Source organism: Cyprinodon variegatus, unplaced genomic scaffold (genome assembly GCF_000732505.1).
Source record: "Cyprinodon variegatus isolate N-32 unplaced genomic scaffold, C_variegatus-1.0 Scaffold1363, whole genome shotgun sequence".
Lineage (NCBI taxonomy): Eukaryota > Metazoa > Chordata > Actinopteri > Cyprinodontiformes > Cyprinodontidae > Cyprinodon > Cyprinodon variegatus.
In genome coordinates, this window is record NW_015151816.1 from 40,160 (window position 1) to 53,100 (window position 12,941).

The following is a 12,941-nucleotide window of genomic DNA, read 5'->3' on the forward strand; positions in this document are numbered from 1 at the left end:
TCCCAAAAAATTAAGGCTAAAGGGACATTTTACTTATTTAACCATAACTTTTGATTCTTTTACGGCAGTTACATGGTGAAGTGAAACTAAAGCCCCTCTTAGCTCTACGGAAATGCTAAGAAATATAAAACTCTTTCAAATAATTTAAAATTAGTTATACAGAATATTTACTTCCTCTGCACATAAAACCTAAGACATCTGTCTGGGATTTGAAATCCCACAGATAAAATATGGCAGGAAAGTGGAGGTTTAATTTCCATTAACTACATAAAGACATTCCTCGTGGTTACTTTAATTTGCTACTTAAATAACTTATATCATGATGGTTTTCGATGACAAACCGCTAACCTAAACAATCGTTTCACACAGTTTGTGTAAAAACAAAACAGTCGAAGAGAAATGGCAATTTTACTGAGATGTTTTTCGTTTTTTTTCCATGGCTATTCTGTTATCAGTCTTATTTCTACTGCAGGACCCAAGGCTAAGAAGGCCTGAAAGGGTCAAACCCGGTAAGATGAACCAAATGTAATGTCTAATTTATCATGACCAATTTAAAACATTAAACCTAAACTTAAAAGACCCTTTAAACAAACAGGATGTCTAGAAAATTGTTAAAGTGTACTTTATGAAACAAAGTGTACAAAGTGTGGGAAAAGTGAATCGGCCAGGAACTCCTCGAAACCCGTCAATCAGCACCATAGACGTGATGGACATAGTTCAAACCTTTATTTAAAATGGTTCAGTATTAACATTTCTCTCACTGCATGTGTTGTCGAAGCACTTGTTTGGCCTAACTGTGTGTAAAGCGTTCACGGTCATTGCTGCTTTGATCAGGATTGTACGACAGGTCTGCAGATCTCCTTCAGTGCAACCATACCAGCTTGGCTAAATAACGGCGAGCGTGCTGTCGTGTAACAGAAGTTGCAGACTGAGAGGGATAAAACTCTGATCTGCCTGTTTTTGTTAGCAAGCAGCCAGATAAACACTACTTCTTAAAAGATCCTGTGAAAAAAAAAAAATCTGTTCCTCTAATGATGGATTTTTAATTGTGTGCATCTTAAACAGTAAAGAGAGAAACATTTTTTTACACATTGGACTCTATAAAAGATCGCTTTGGTTTCATTGAAGCTACGTGAATGGCAGGATTATCTCGACCCAGTCCGAGCTGCTTGGGCTTACTGTCTATGAAAGTGTGCGGCATGGCCAGCGCTGGCTTGGACTCCTTGTAGCAGTTGGCCGCTTGGCAGAACTTCTCCGCAAATTCCTTGGCAACCATGCCGTTGTGTATTCCACTCATCGCCACGCCACCCTTTGGCAGCGGAGCCTTGTGCTGCTCCTGGTAAGTGCTCCCTGTCTTGCCATAAGACAGCTCGCTGTCACCTGGCGGCAGACCTATAGCTGATGTGTTGTGACACAATAAACCATCAGCAGAGTGGTTAAACCAGCTGCGACCGACAGACTGAAGGCTAGGATGACACTGCTGCTGCTGAAATCGGGCCGTTTTGTCAGTTATGCCCATGAAGGGTCTGGGTTTGTACTCCGATGTGGCGCCGCCCTGTTGGCTGTGCTTTTTGTCTGAGATCTTGCTGCGGACGTCAGGTCCAAGTTTGCCGCTGTCTGACAAGCTGCTGCTGGATGCCAGGCTGCTGGTGGAGCTGGACACACGCATGCTTCCCTGAGGCCCAGCTGCAGCAGGGTCCAGGTTCCCCTGGTTTCCCGGACCAGAGCACCCCAGCCCCTCCAGAGAGGAAGCAGAGTGGGCAGACAGTCTTTCTGGCCCCAGAGCTTTTGAGGAGCTGCAAGATAAGTAAGAGGCCTGGGAAGAAAAGAGGCTCTCACTGTCACAACTCTGACCCATGGCGGAGGAAGCAGCCCCCAACAACATGCGGTTCTCGTATACTGGCTCATCGGCTGGAGTGGGCAGGGGGCTTATGTCAATGCCTGGGCCTGGCTTCAGCTTGCTGGACATGTGTCGGCTTGGCAAAGGGCTGGAGGGCGCGTACTGAGATTTGGCCCCGGCAGAGCGGCCCCCTGCAGCTTGCATGGAACTCATGTGCTGATTGGTCTTTACTATCTGGGCCTGCTTGGTGGGCTGCAGGACCAAGGCCTGCTGGGCCAGTGCCTCCCGCTGCTCTCGAGGGTATCGGTAGAGAGGAGGTCTGTTGGAGCCTGGAGGTGAGATGGGAGTTACAAAGTTGTTAACAGTGTTGGCTTCTCTGTTGACAGAAAAACTTTTCTGGGACCAGCAGGCTTCACCTGTCCTGTCACGCTTCAAGGCCACTGGTTCTTCATCATCGTCATCCTCCTCCTCTTCTTCTTCCTCCTCTAGAATGTCTCTCTGGGCTTCCAAGGTCCTTGCCAGCCTGTGCTCTGAGGGGTTGACATGGCTTTCATCCTGCTCTGGATCAGAATCATGGCCTCCTGACGCCTGGCTGCAAGCAGCAGCAGCTCCAGCTACGCTTCCTTTAGTCTGAACTCTCTGCATCTGTTTACACTCCTCTTCAACTCGAGCCAAGAGGCGACGGATCTCTCTGTTATTGGGACACAGCTTGGCTGCTTCATGCAGGTCAGCCAGGGCTGCAGTGAACTGTCTGCGAACAGAAGGGGCGATGTTAGCGGATACGGAACAAGAACGATCAGTTCCAGCTGGTCGAATTTTGAATACTTTACCTGCTGCTTCTTTTAGCTCTGGCTCGGGCATAGTATGCCTCGTAGGATTTGGGTTTCAGCTCCAGAGCTTTTGTTGCAAATTCCTCAGCCATCCCAAAATCCTACCAAAACAAGAAGATTATACCATAAAAATGTTTAATACTATACAATTACACCCTTATCTTTGCTTATTATAAGATCAAAAGGGACTTTATGAAACAATGACTTTCTCTAAAGATGTCAGGGTTCCTGTTAAAGCCTTGTGTACGAGTACCTGATGAAACTCAGTAAACTGTTTTGCTATACTCTCAAAACGGTATTAAAAGCTGCAGTAGACAAATTCTTGGGCTGATTTATGGGGTGTTCCACGGGGATCCAGGTGTTCAACATCTTTCACAATAACTATAACAGCTGAAAGGAGCTTCAATAAGCTGCTGCATCTCTTTATTCATCTGACATTTAAGTCTGGCCTGCACACTCTGTTCAGGTATCCCTAGTTGTCTTGCAGCCTGATCAACTTTGGTTGAAGTCAGAAACTCAAACCTATTCTGATAGTAAAAGAAACAATTCATTGATGAATGCATTGCTGAAATAATTGTGAACTAATTATGAATAGAATAATAGTTAATTGAAGTATACAGACTCAAACATGTCATCAGCTCAAAGTGCTACGATTTTTATGACATATCGTTACATGTCTGCAATTTATTCATATAGTGAGAAGGAGAACGAGAGTATGCCATCCAGGGGGGGAGCTAAACAGAGTACAAAAAGTTGCTTTGTTTTGTCCTTTTGAGCTTTTAACATTCGCCATGTGAAAACTGCTGAAAATATTGAAAATCTGAGCCTAATGCACTAACCAAAATAATAAAATGCTTAAAATAGTTCAAAAATGTCTAACTTCTCTTTTTTGTATTTCAACAATTACTCTCATGATAACTCATTAACATACAGTAACCACAAGCAGCAGGAAGGCTAAAATCTATCCACAGGTTTTAGGTCACAGCTTTATCAGTTGTAGATTTTTTTGTAATATTCTGATTGGTACAAGCCTTAGAAATACCCTGAAACTGTTTAATCCAAAATGTATCTTGAAAACTGAAAGGAAACATGCTCAATTTTGCTTCGGATTTAAGCAAAGTGCTTTGAAAAAAAAGTAAATGATGTTAAATGTTGAAGCACAATAATTCAATGGACTGCAGCTCCCTTAAACTGTCCTCAGTACTATTTGTAAAATGTCTTACAGCTATAGTACTCGGCTGGAACATGACACAGATTGGAACGAAGAGAAAAACCACACAACTCGTCTCCAGCACAAACACCTGTTTAAGTGTACAGAAATGCACAGGCTGATTACATAAGCAGCTGTAGGAATACAAATGTCCTTCCTGTTGTTCTATAGAAACAAATTCTTTCTGCAGAAGTAATTATTAGAAATAAAACAATCACTGAAAGGTCAGTGAAGTAATCTAGAAAATATGTTCTTTCTACACTTCTGTTAAACAGAATTCCATCAACCAAAACAGTTTTCCTGTAACTGCATTAGCCGAAATCTGGCAAGCTCAAAGCCTTTTAATTCAAAGAAGGACCTCGGAGAGCAAAAAGAGACTTACGTTGGTTTTTCTGCGACACCGAGAGAGATTGAGATACAGAGAGACCCTTAGGTCTTTAAAAGCCTTCAGGTCATCGCCAAAGCCTTCCCGAGGAAACTTCCTGAGGGCGTACTGGTACCTCTGGGCCGCCTCTTTCATCTTCCCTTTCTTGAGGACACAATGAGGTCAGGCGTGCAGCAAAATACAAAAAAAAGATGGAACCAGAAGAAAAGAGTGAAAAATAACACACAGAGTGAAGAACTTAGAAAGAATTTCTAACCCTCTTCACTCTAATCACTCATAGATTTAATACAAGGCAGGCTCTCATACAAAGAAAAAAAAAGGTTACACCTGATGAGCAGCTTTTGATTCAAACCTCACTCTGTTAAATGTCAAACATCGATCATGACTCCTTAAGTACTCAGTTTCTATATTTAACTAAACCGAGAGATAATCATGATTAAATTGATTTTTTTTTTTCTTCACAGACAATCTTGACATTATCAGCCAGGCTTACCGATGAAGCCTCACTTTTTCAGTAGAGATACAAAGATATCATTGTAACAACACTTAATAGGCAGTTTTACCTTGTATAGCAGATTTCCCTCCTCCATCAACTTCTGCAGGAGAATGATGAGGATATCAGGCTTGGAAGTAGCCATGGCCCAGGCAGCATTCCCTGCGGAAACACAAAGCATCCTGTGAAGCTTTTATTGTGGCCAACCGAGCATCACAGTATTCTCTTGAAATTGGTACAAGGTAGAGTTACCTAAAGATTGTACCTGATCGATCGTAAGGAGATGTTCTGTAGCCTTAGTTTATTGAAGGCAGTTAGGAAAGAGTTGGGAGAGGTAAGACAAGCAACAGTCGTCATTTGCAGCGAGGGGAAAATGTGTTAGTAAGTGCAGCGGTACAATATGCAATTATGTGTCACTCAGCCTGAAATGGGTTTTGTGTTTGCAGCTGCAAATGCAGGAAGAGAAAACCTAGATGTTCACCCAATTATCAGTCTTGTTCTGAGATGGCAGAGAGCACCGGAGATAAACTATGGACTCCAGATCCATAGTTTCGGTTGAATCGGGTGACAAGTCATTGTTAAAGTTAGTGAAGCGCCACAGAACCAAGAAAGGGACCCAACACACACAAACCGATGATTTAGAGAGACAGGCAGGGATAAGAGGAGTCCCCCCCAACACATTCCAGAAAATTTATCTGGGATTATTCTTAGAATCATGAGATACTGAGCAACACAAACAGACTGGAGACAAGATGATTTTTCTGTGTTTATCAGACAACTCAGCAAGCCAAAAAAAACTACATGTACAGTTCATGCGAGTTAAAAATAATATATAGAAGAGCTCCTACCGAGCTTGGCCCCTTTCTTTAACAGAGTCACCACCACTGAAGTGTTCCTGCACCCAATGGCCCGGTCCAGAGGTCTCATCCCACTGTGGTCCACATGCTCAATCACTGCTCCTCTTTCCACCAAGTACTGGACCTACAGGAGGAAGGAAACACACCAAATTATTTCTTTATTTATATATATATATATATATATATATATATATAAATAATGTTTGTGTATATGCGTATTATGGCCATGATTGGTATGCGTTCATTTTGAATAAATAATGTAATTCCACTTTTTTTATATGGACAGTAAAGTAATTTTTTTGGGGGGAGTGGTGGCCTAGTGGTTAGGGTATAGAGCTTGGTATTCTGAGGTTCTGAGTTCGACTGCCACTCTGGGTCTCTGGGCAAAGACCCTTATCCCCACACTGCTCCCCGGGGGTTGTAAAATGGCAGCCTACTGCTCCCCAAGGGGATGGGTTAAATGCAGGGGTAAATTTCTCTAATCTGAGATCGATTAAGTTCAATTATATTATATTTGCTTTACACCCATAAATCCGATGCACAAACAGCAACACAAGCATTGACCAACTGGGGGTATATTCAACCTTAAAAACCTAATAAACTAATATTGAAAGACGTTCTCAACTCTCATGTCAGCATCTTCACATGCGTCACAAATTCGGCATCCAGCCCACATCTGGAAAACGAAATAACTCCTTAGATGTGGCTTTAGTTGTAATACAATATAATATATATATATATATATATATATATATACAGTATATATATATATATATATATATGCGCATAGATCCACTGTGAAAGTTTTGTTATCAATATAGGAAATGGAACAAATGGCAATAATCTAGTCATTATTGCTATGTGTAATTTAACCATATTCAATGCAAGGAATTCTGCTATAAATAATGATCACGCACTGTTTAGTTCACACTTCTGCAGAAGTATTTTGTGAGAAAAATTACTTAAAATATCAGAGGTTCATCATTTGGATGATGGAATAATCTAAATAATGGATTAAAAACTGTGTTTTTGTGTTGCTGTGCTCATATGTTCATTCAATTTTAGGAGCAAAAAGGGTTTTGAATTTATAAGGTTGTTTATTTGATCCATATACTGCTTGTGATAAAGATGCTAATAATTGTTATTGATCAAAAATGAAAAATTGAAAAATTTTTATTGATCACAATTTATATTTATATACACCGATGGAAGTTCACCATGTTCAGAAATCAAGGTTTTTTTTTGCCATGTTAACTTTGCTGCCAGGAACAAAGTCTGGAAAAACAGAAATTTCCACACCTTTCCCCCACCTTTCCAGACCTAGAAAAAAAATCTTGATTCTTTTTTTTTTCCCCTTAGACTTCCTAAGATTATATGGGGACCCTGATAACAGGGGCTGAAAGTTTATTGTGTCTGTGGAACTGGCTGTTTCACTTACGATCTCAGCATCTCCATAGAAGGCAGCGAGGTCCAGTGGCGTTCGACCGTTTTTGTCCGTGTGGTCGATGATGGCACCTTTCTCCACCAAAAACTGCACCACATTCTTATGTCCTTTCAAACATGCCCAACTCAGAGGCATCAGTCCCTCTTTGTCCATCGAAGTTAAAGAAGCACCTTTAAGGTAAAACATTCCCAAACAGGTTATTTACTCATCTCGGATAACAGATGAGCGTCTTGAGGGTGTAAAGTTATTGAATTCACCTTTAGACAGCAGAAACTCTACCGTACTCAGGTGACCCTCGCAGGCAGCCACCATGAGCAGCGTTCTGCCCTGCTTGTCACTGATGTTAATGTCAGCACCATGTTGCAGCAGCAGCTCTGCAATCTAAAAAACAACAACAAAGTTAGAGTTATAGCAGCTATCAGACAGGGTTTTAATTTAGCATATGGACAGTAGTGCTTCCAAAATCTATTAGACCAGAACACAGCTGCTGTGATGCATCAGAGTGGAGGCAGTAACTGAGACCGGTTACTGCAGATGGAAACGGAGAGTTTGTCAGGAATAAACAAGCTGCTCAGCAGATCTTACCTGCCAGTGTCCCTGCCTGACGGCACAGAACAAGGGAGACACCCCCCGTCGATTCACCTGCTGCACCACCGCCCCCAGCTCCAGCAGGAAGCTGCTCACCTCCATCTTCCCCCGGCCTGCAGCAGCTGTCAGCGCTGAATTACAAAGAGAAGAAGACAAACAGATTTGTCAGAATTTAGAAAAACAAGGATGAGAAAACAGTGTAAAGATTATTTGATTCAGCACCATGAGGAAGTAGAAATATCATCATCTAAAAATGTCCAAATGTTTTATGTTTCTACAATAAACTAAATAGTATTTTATTACAATTTAATGTGTTAGACAAAACGAAGCAGAACATGACTGTGCAGTTTTATTTAACAAATGAAAACACAAAGTGTAGTACGAAGAGGTATAGAGTTCCCTTACTTTGGTCGCCTAAACAAAACCTGTGCAACCAAATTCTTTTCAGTCCCGCTACTATTAACTAGATCTACTGTATATTGGTGCAATAGTATCAAATTCTCTGAGAAGTCATCAGCTGGTGAACATTAAGACAAGGCATCTCAAAGACCAATGACCATAGCCGAACGGTCAGTGAGAAGGTTTTGGAAAGATAAATTAAAGTTATCCCCCAGCTTTTGAAAACAAAAAAAAAACCTTCAATCCACCATCTGAAAATGGAAATTAAACTATAAAACAGGCTAGATATGGTTATAAACCTAAAATGACAAAAGTTCTCTATAGAAAAGCAGTCAATAAAACATTTGGAGATGCTGTAGAGATACAGGTCTCAGATGGAAAAAAAATATATATATAGGTTTAAAATTCTACAAATCTAGCCTTTATGGTAGCACAGAAATAAAAATCCATTAAAATCCCAGTTTGCCCCAAGAAAGGAAGTGGAAACAGCAAAAATGTCAAGAATGAGCTCTATAGTTAAGCCTGATAACTGGCATTCTTAGCCTAAACAAAAATGAATACAATTTCCTATGAACCCAACATCCTCATAAAGAAATAAGGTAGTGGCAGCATCGTGCTGTCTCTAACAACATGAAATTTTAAACCTGATGGAAACGTTACTGGAAGCAGAAAAAACTATCCACCCATGCAGCAAGATGTTTGTACTTGATGACTTTTTAATTTTTTTAATCAATTACAGTACGATAATAGTGTTAAGTTAGACACTTGGAGAATTAACTCTTAAAACTAAAAGATTCTCTGCAAAATTTAAAAATCTTTTTTTCTTCTTAGTAAAAAACAAATAAATTGATTGAGTTACTGGGCTGAGTTGATACGGAAGCAGATGGAGATAAAAACTCGACAGGAATGGAAAAGAAAAACAACTGTTAGTCACTTTAGAAAGGCAATTAAGAATCCAGCCAGAACTACAATTTAAAAATGTACCTTCATTTTACATAAAAGCAGAGTTAAAGCAGAAAGCAATGAAAGAAAAATAATAAAACATGACTTTTTAGATGTGAAAAGAGGATAGAGACAAATCCCAAAAAGCTTGATTGTTTTTAAAAGGTTTGAATTCAACAATCGAATACAAAACTTCGTCATTAAGCATTAATTAAAATAAAAAAAACATGCATCAAACATTTTCCTTCCCCTCTACCAAGGTATGCAAGCACTGTATGTGCTGTTGTAACACATTAAATATGAATGACACATTAATAATTGGGTTTGTTGAGAGACCAAAGTGAAAAAGTAAGAACTGTATGAATAGCTTGCATAGTGATATATATTGCTAAAACCAACAACTTTTGTGAAGGGAGTGGACAGAAAGAGGAAAGTTTAGCTATAAAAAGGAACCCCCATCCTTCACAAACTAAAGATATGCAGCTAATGTTCACTGCTAATTGAGTTTAAATCAGATAAGGTTTGTGCTTATTAAAACTCATTAAATTCCTGCCTCGTGTTCCCCAGACTTTATAGACAGAGACGAGGACTCAGTCATTTCATGCATCAGCACACAAACACAAGCAGACAGTCAACCAGCTCTGTTCGACACACATTCCTGTTTGCATTTTTGGTCCTCTTCAAACCACTAAATTGCTCGGATGAAAAGTCAACAGCTCGAGAGGTATATTACTACAAAGAGGAGACAGTTATAATGTTGGATGCTTACAGAGAACAGATGGAGCGGTCCTAAATGAAAGCTGGTTCTCCAAACAGAGCAAGCCCCACCAGAGGAATGGGAGCAGCTCCGTTCTCACATTCACCTCGGAGACGAAAGGTGCCACAGATCCTCCATATCTAACCGACATCATCCATCTGGATGAACGGTCCTCCCAGCCAAAAACAACCCCACCCGCCATCTGTTAAAAACGTGGATATCCTCACACAGTTCACACATGGGAACAATGACTCCATAAAAGCTAAACTTAGCTCAGGCTCCTGGGAGCGACATCAGCAACAGTCTGAAAGGTGCACGCTAGTTTACAAAGAACTGACACAAGAGCAGCTGTTGACTGATGGCTGTTTTCAGCTGTTTTCAAATACTCAGACCAATAATGATAACATTTATGTCATCTCAACAAAATTCCATTACATAATACCTGAACTTTACAGGGGGAAAAAAACAGATTCCTTAGAGGATGCGTTCATGGTTCCAGTTACGGTCTCGTATCCTCTTTCACTACAACAGAGTTCATGACATGACATTTTAGAAAAGGTTTGTTGATAAATAATAATAAAAAAAAAAAAAGAGTTTTCATCAATACTGAAAAATGTTAGTGACAAACCAAGAGTTGAGTTTTTCCCTCAGTTATGCTTTTTTAGAATTGAATAATAAAAAAGCAAAGTTGATTAGAAAAGGCTCAAGGACCATAAGCAGAGCAACAGAAACACCGATGTACAGAGAATGAAAGCATGCCCCATCTGATCGTGCAGCTTGCGGTAAATAACAAGCTGCCATTGCACACATACGGGATTTAACCAGCAGAAAAGTTACCTGAAAGAAAAAAAATTCAACATATTCATGTGGTTTCTTATTAAACTTATTAACCGGAGAATTCACTGCATCGGTATGCGTTCACCCACAAACAAAGCAGCTGTCTGAAAGCTAAAGTCATGCAGCTAATTAACCTTTTTATTCAAGTTCTTGCAAACCTTTTTATTAGTGAAACGTTTTTCAGAGGCTATAGACCAGCAACAGTTTTAAATCTTGTGAAATGCATGTGTATCTCTCTTAAACAGTCAACTTTAGCACCAGAGTTTTCAGTAGATTTCAAAGTAAAGAAAGAGCTTGACTACTATTGATTTGAATAATATTTCTCCTTAAATTGTAGGAGAGGAATTATAGCAGATAAATACTGTATATTAGAGGGCTTCTTCAGTTCGTCCTTCAAGTCTGTGGAAGATGAATGTAAAGCTATGATTAAAATCTTACATCTGAAGCATAAAAGTCTATATGTGAACATGTTTTCACAAATAAAAGCCTGGAAGGTTTAAAAACGAAGTTTTATTTTGCTTAGTCACAAATAAAACAGGCATAGCAACATCTACAATACAGCTTAAAGAAGAATATATTTGTGGGCTAATAAGTGTGGAGCTATTCCTGATTTATTTTACTGTATTTTATTAGGCAGAACTTAGCTTGAGTTAAAACCTCTGACTTTAAACAGTATTTACTCTGTGAGAGACAGCTATTTAATGGAGGAATATTCATCAGAAAATCATGAATTTAAACATACTCCACAAGGAGGAAAATTTCTCATAAGCAGAGACGCTAATAAGGTAGATAGACAGATCCTATGGTGAGAAATACTTTTAAAAAGAACACAATAGTTTGTTGATCATTGCTGTAAACCTGGGTTGTTGATGCACATAATGATTGTCTGCATTAGACCTCTTCTTAGCATGAAGAGGAAAGGCTTTGCATCCTTAAAAAGGGATTTTAAAAGATAGAGCTTACACAGATGAACAATCAGATGTGCCTCTATTTAAACACAAACACAGAGGTTCATTTGCATGAATACGGACAGAAAGCCTCAAAGTTTGCTATCAGGGGGCATTTTCAGAGACTAAACTGAACTAGTTTTGATCAGGATATTTTAGAAAAGACACCGGCTTTGAGTTTCCAAACATCAAAGCAGCAGGATTGGACTAATACAACTGCAGGAGGACTTTAGGTGAAAATGAAAATACAGGTGAGTTGTCTGACAGGTGAGGGCGAACAGAAATGAGCATATATGGTCATCTTAGCCTGTTGCTGTCCTCTACTTTCACTCTATAAAGCAACTGCATGATTTTAAGAGGAACAACCCAATGGATCATTGTTCATAAAGCTGAGAGGTACACTGCTGCTTTTCTTCCTGTACTACAGATGAAAGGAAAATATATATCCCATGATTGCTGCTTCAAATTAAAGTTTGTGCTGGATCAAACAATGGGTTGTAAAACTAAGCGGCGATTGAGCAATTGGAGTGCTTGACTACTATTATCTATTCAGCATTATAATGACACCAAAAAGACATAATGCTCATCATCTGGTAGATCATAAAACTATGTAGCCAGTCTGAGCTACTCGGTTTCAAGGCAGTTGAATCTTGTTCAAATTGGATCATGTTTCATGTTAATGTTACAGCAGAGTGATTCTGCTGCAGTGGAAAGAAATTTATATTTCTGGACTTGTGTTATATGTTTTCTTACACACTGATGTCCCATTACTGAATCTGATGTCCTGCTAGGCTCCTGACAGACTAATTGAGACTAGTGCATGTGATAGTGCTAAGTGAACATCTACAGCGTCATGTGTTTTCTTTAAAACTATTGTATTAAAAAACATTTTAAAATTAACCTTTAGAGAATTGGTTAGTGTCTAGTTAGAGTATTCATTTATGAGAATTAGATATAGAAATTAAACAGTCTTATAAACACAAACAACAACCAAAGTGTTCCGTCAGGGTCAGCAGATGTAAGGGCAGGTAGACACACTGACATGGATAAACAGACGACTGGTTTGTTTCCCAATTTGCCTGAATTATATAAATTGTAAGGGTCTTGGAGGCTCTGGCTTAATCAAAGCCGGTTTATGAGGACTTCTTTGGTAAATTAAATTGTTTTGGTTCGATATCATATCACACATAAAAGGTCGTGCATCGAGTCACAAACATTTGTCCCTAAAAGTTAACCGCAGATACTACAGGTGCTCTAACAATTACTGAGACTCAGCTGCAACATCAATCAAATCACAATCCTCTTAACAATGTTTATAATATACTAATTAATTATACAGCTTTGGGATTGACATCCAGTCAAACATTCCTTAGTGTCTCGGGTCAACAGCAGCAGTAAAAAAGCACAGTTTT

At 39.5% G+C, this 12,941-nt stretch overlaps 1 protein-coding gene and 1 pseudogene across 2 annotated transcripts in view; both read right to left on the reverse strand.

The window, feature by feature from the left end:
* Positions 1-108: 108 nt before the first annotated feature.
* LOC107103026 lies at positions 109-2,485 on the reverse strand (annotated as a pseudogene).
* Positions 2,486-2,666: 181 nt separating this feature from the next.
* tanc1 (tetratricopeptide repeat, ankyrin repeat and coiled-coil containing 1) overlaps positions 2,667-12,941 on the reverse strand; it is a 123,196-nt gene continuing 112,921 nt past the window's right edge. The window contains exons 19-25 of one of the 2 annotated variants that reach the window (XM_015402538.1): positions 7,645-7,778; positions 7,317-7,440; positions 7,054-7,229; positions 5,607-5,739; positions 4,829-4,920; positions 4,263-4,409; positions 2,667-2,771 (exon numbers count right to left, since the gene is read on the reverse strand). In XM_015402538.1, the coding sequence (XP_015258024.1) occupies positions 2,667-2,771; positions 4,263-4,409; positions 4,829-4,920; positions 5,607-5,739; positions 7,054-7,229; positions 7,317-7,440; positions 7,645-7,778 (911 nt within the window). Of the gene's footprint in view, positions 2,772-4,262; positions 4,410-4,828; positions 4,921-5,010; positions 5,054-5,606; positions 5,740-7,053; positions 7,230-7,316; positions 7,441-7,644; positions 7,779-12,941 lie in introns of those variants that run through there. The other variant, XR_001482157.1, reaches the window with a different exon arrangement.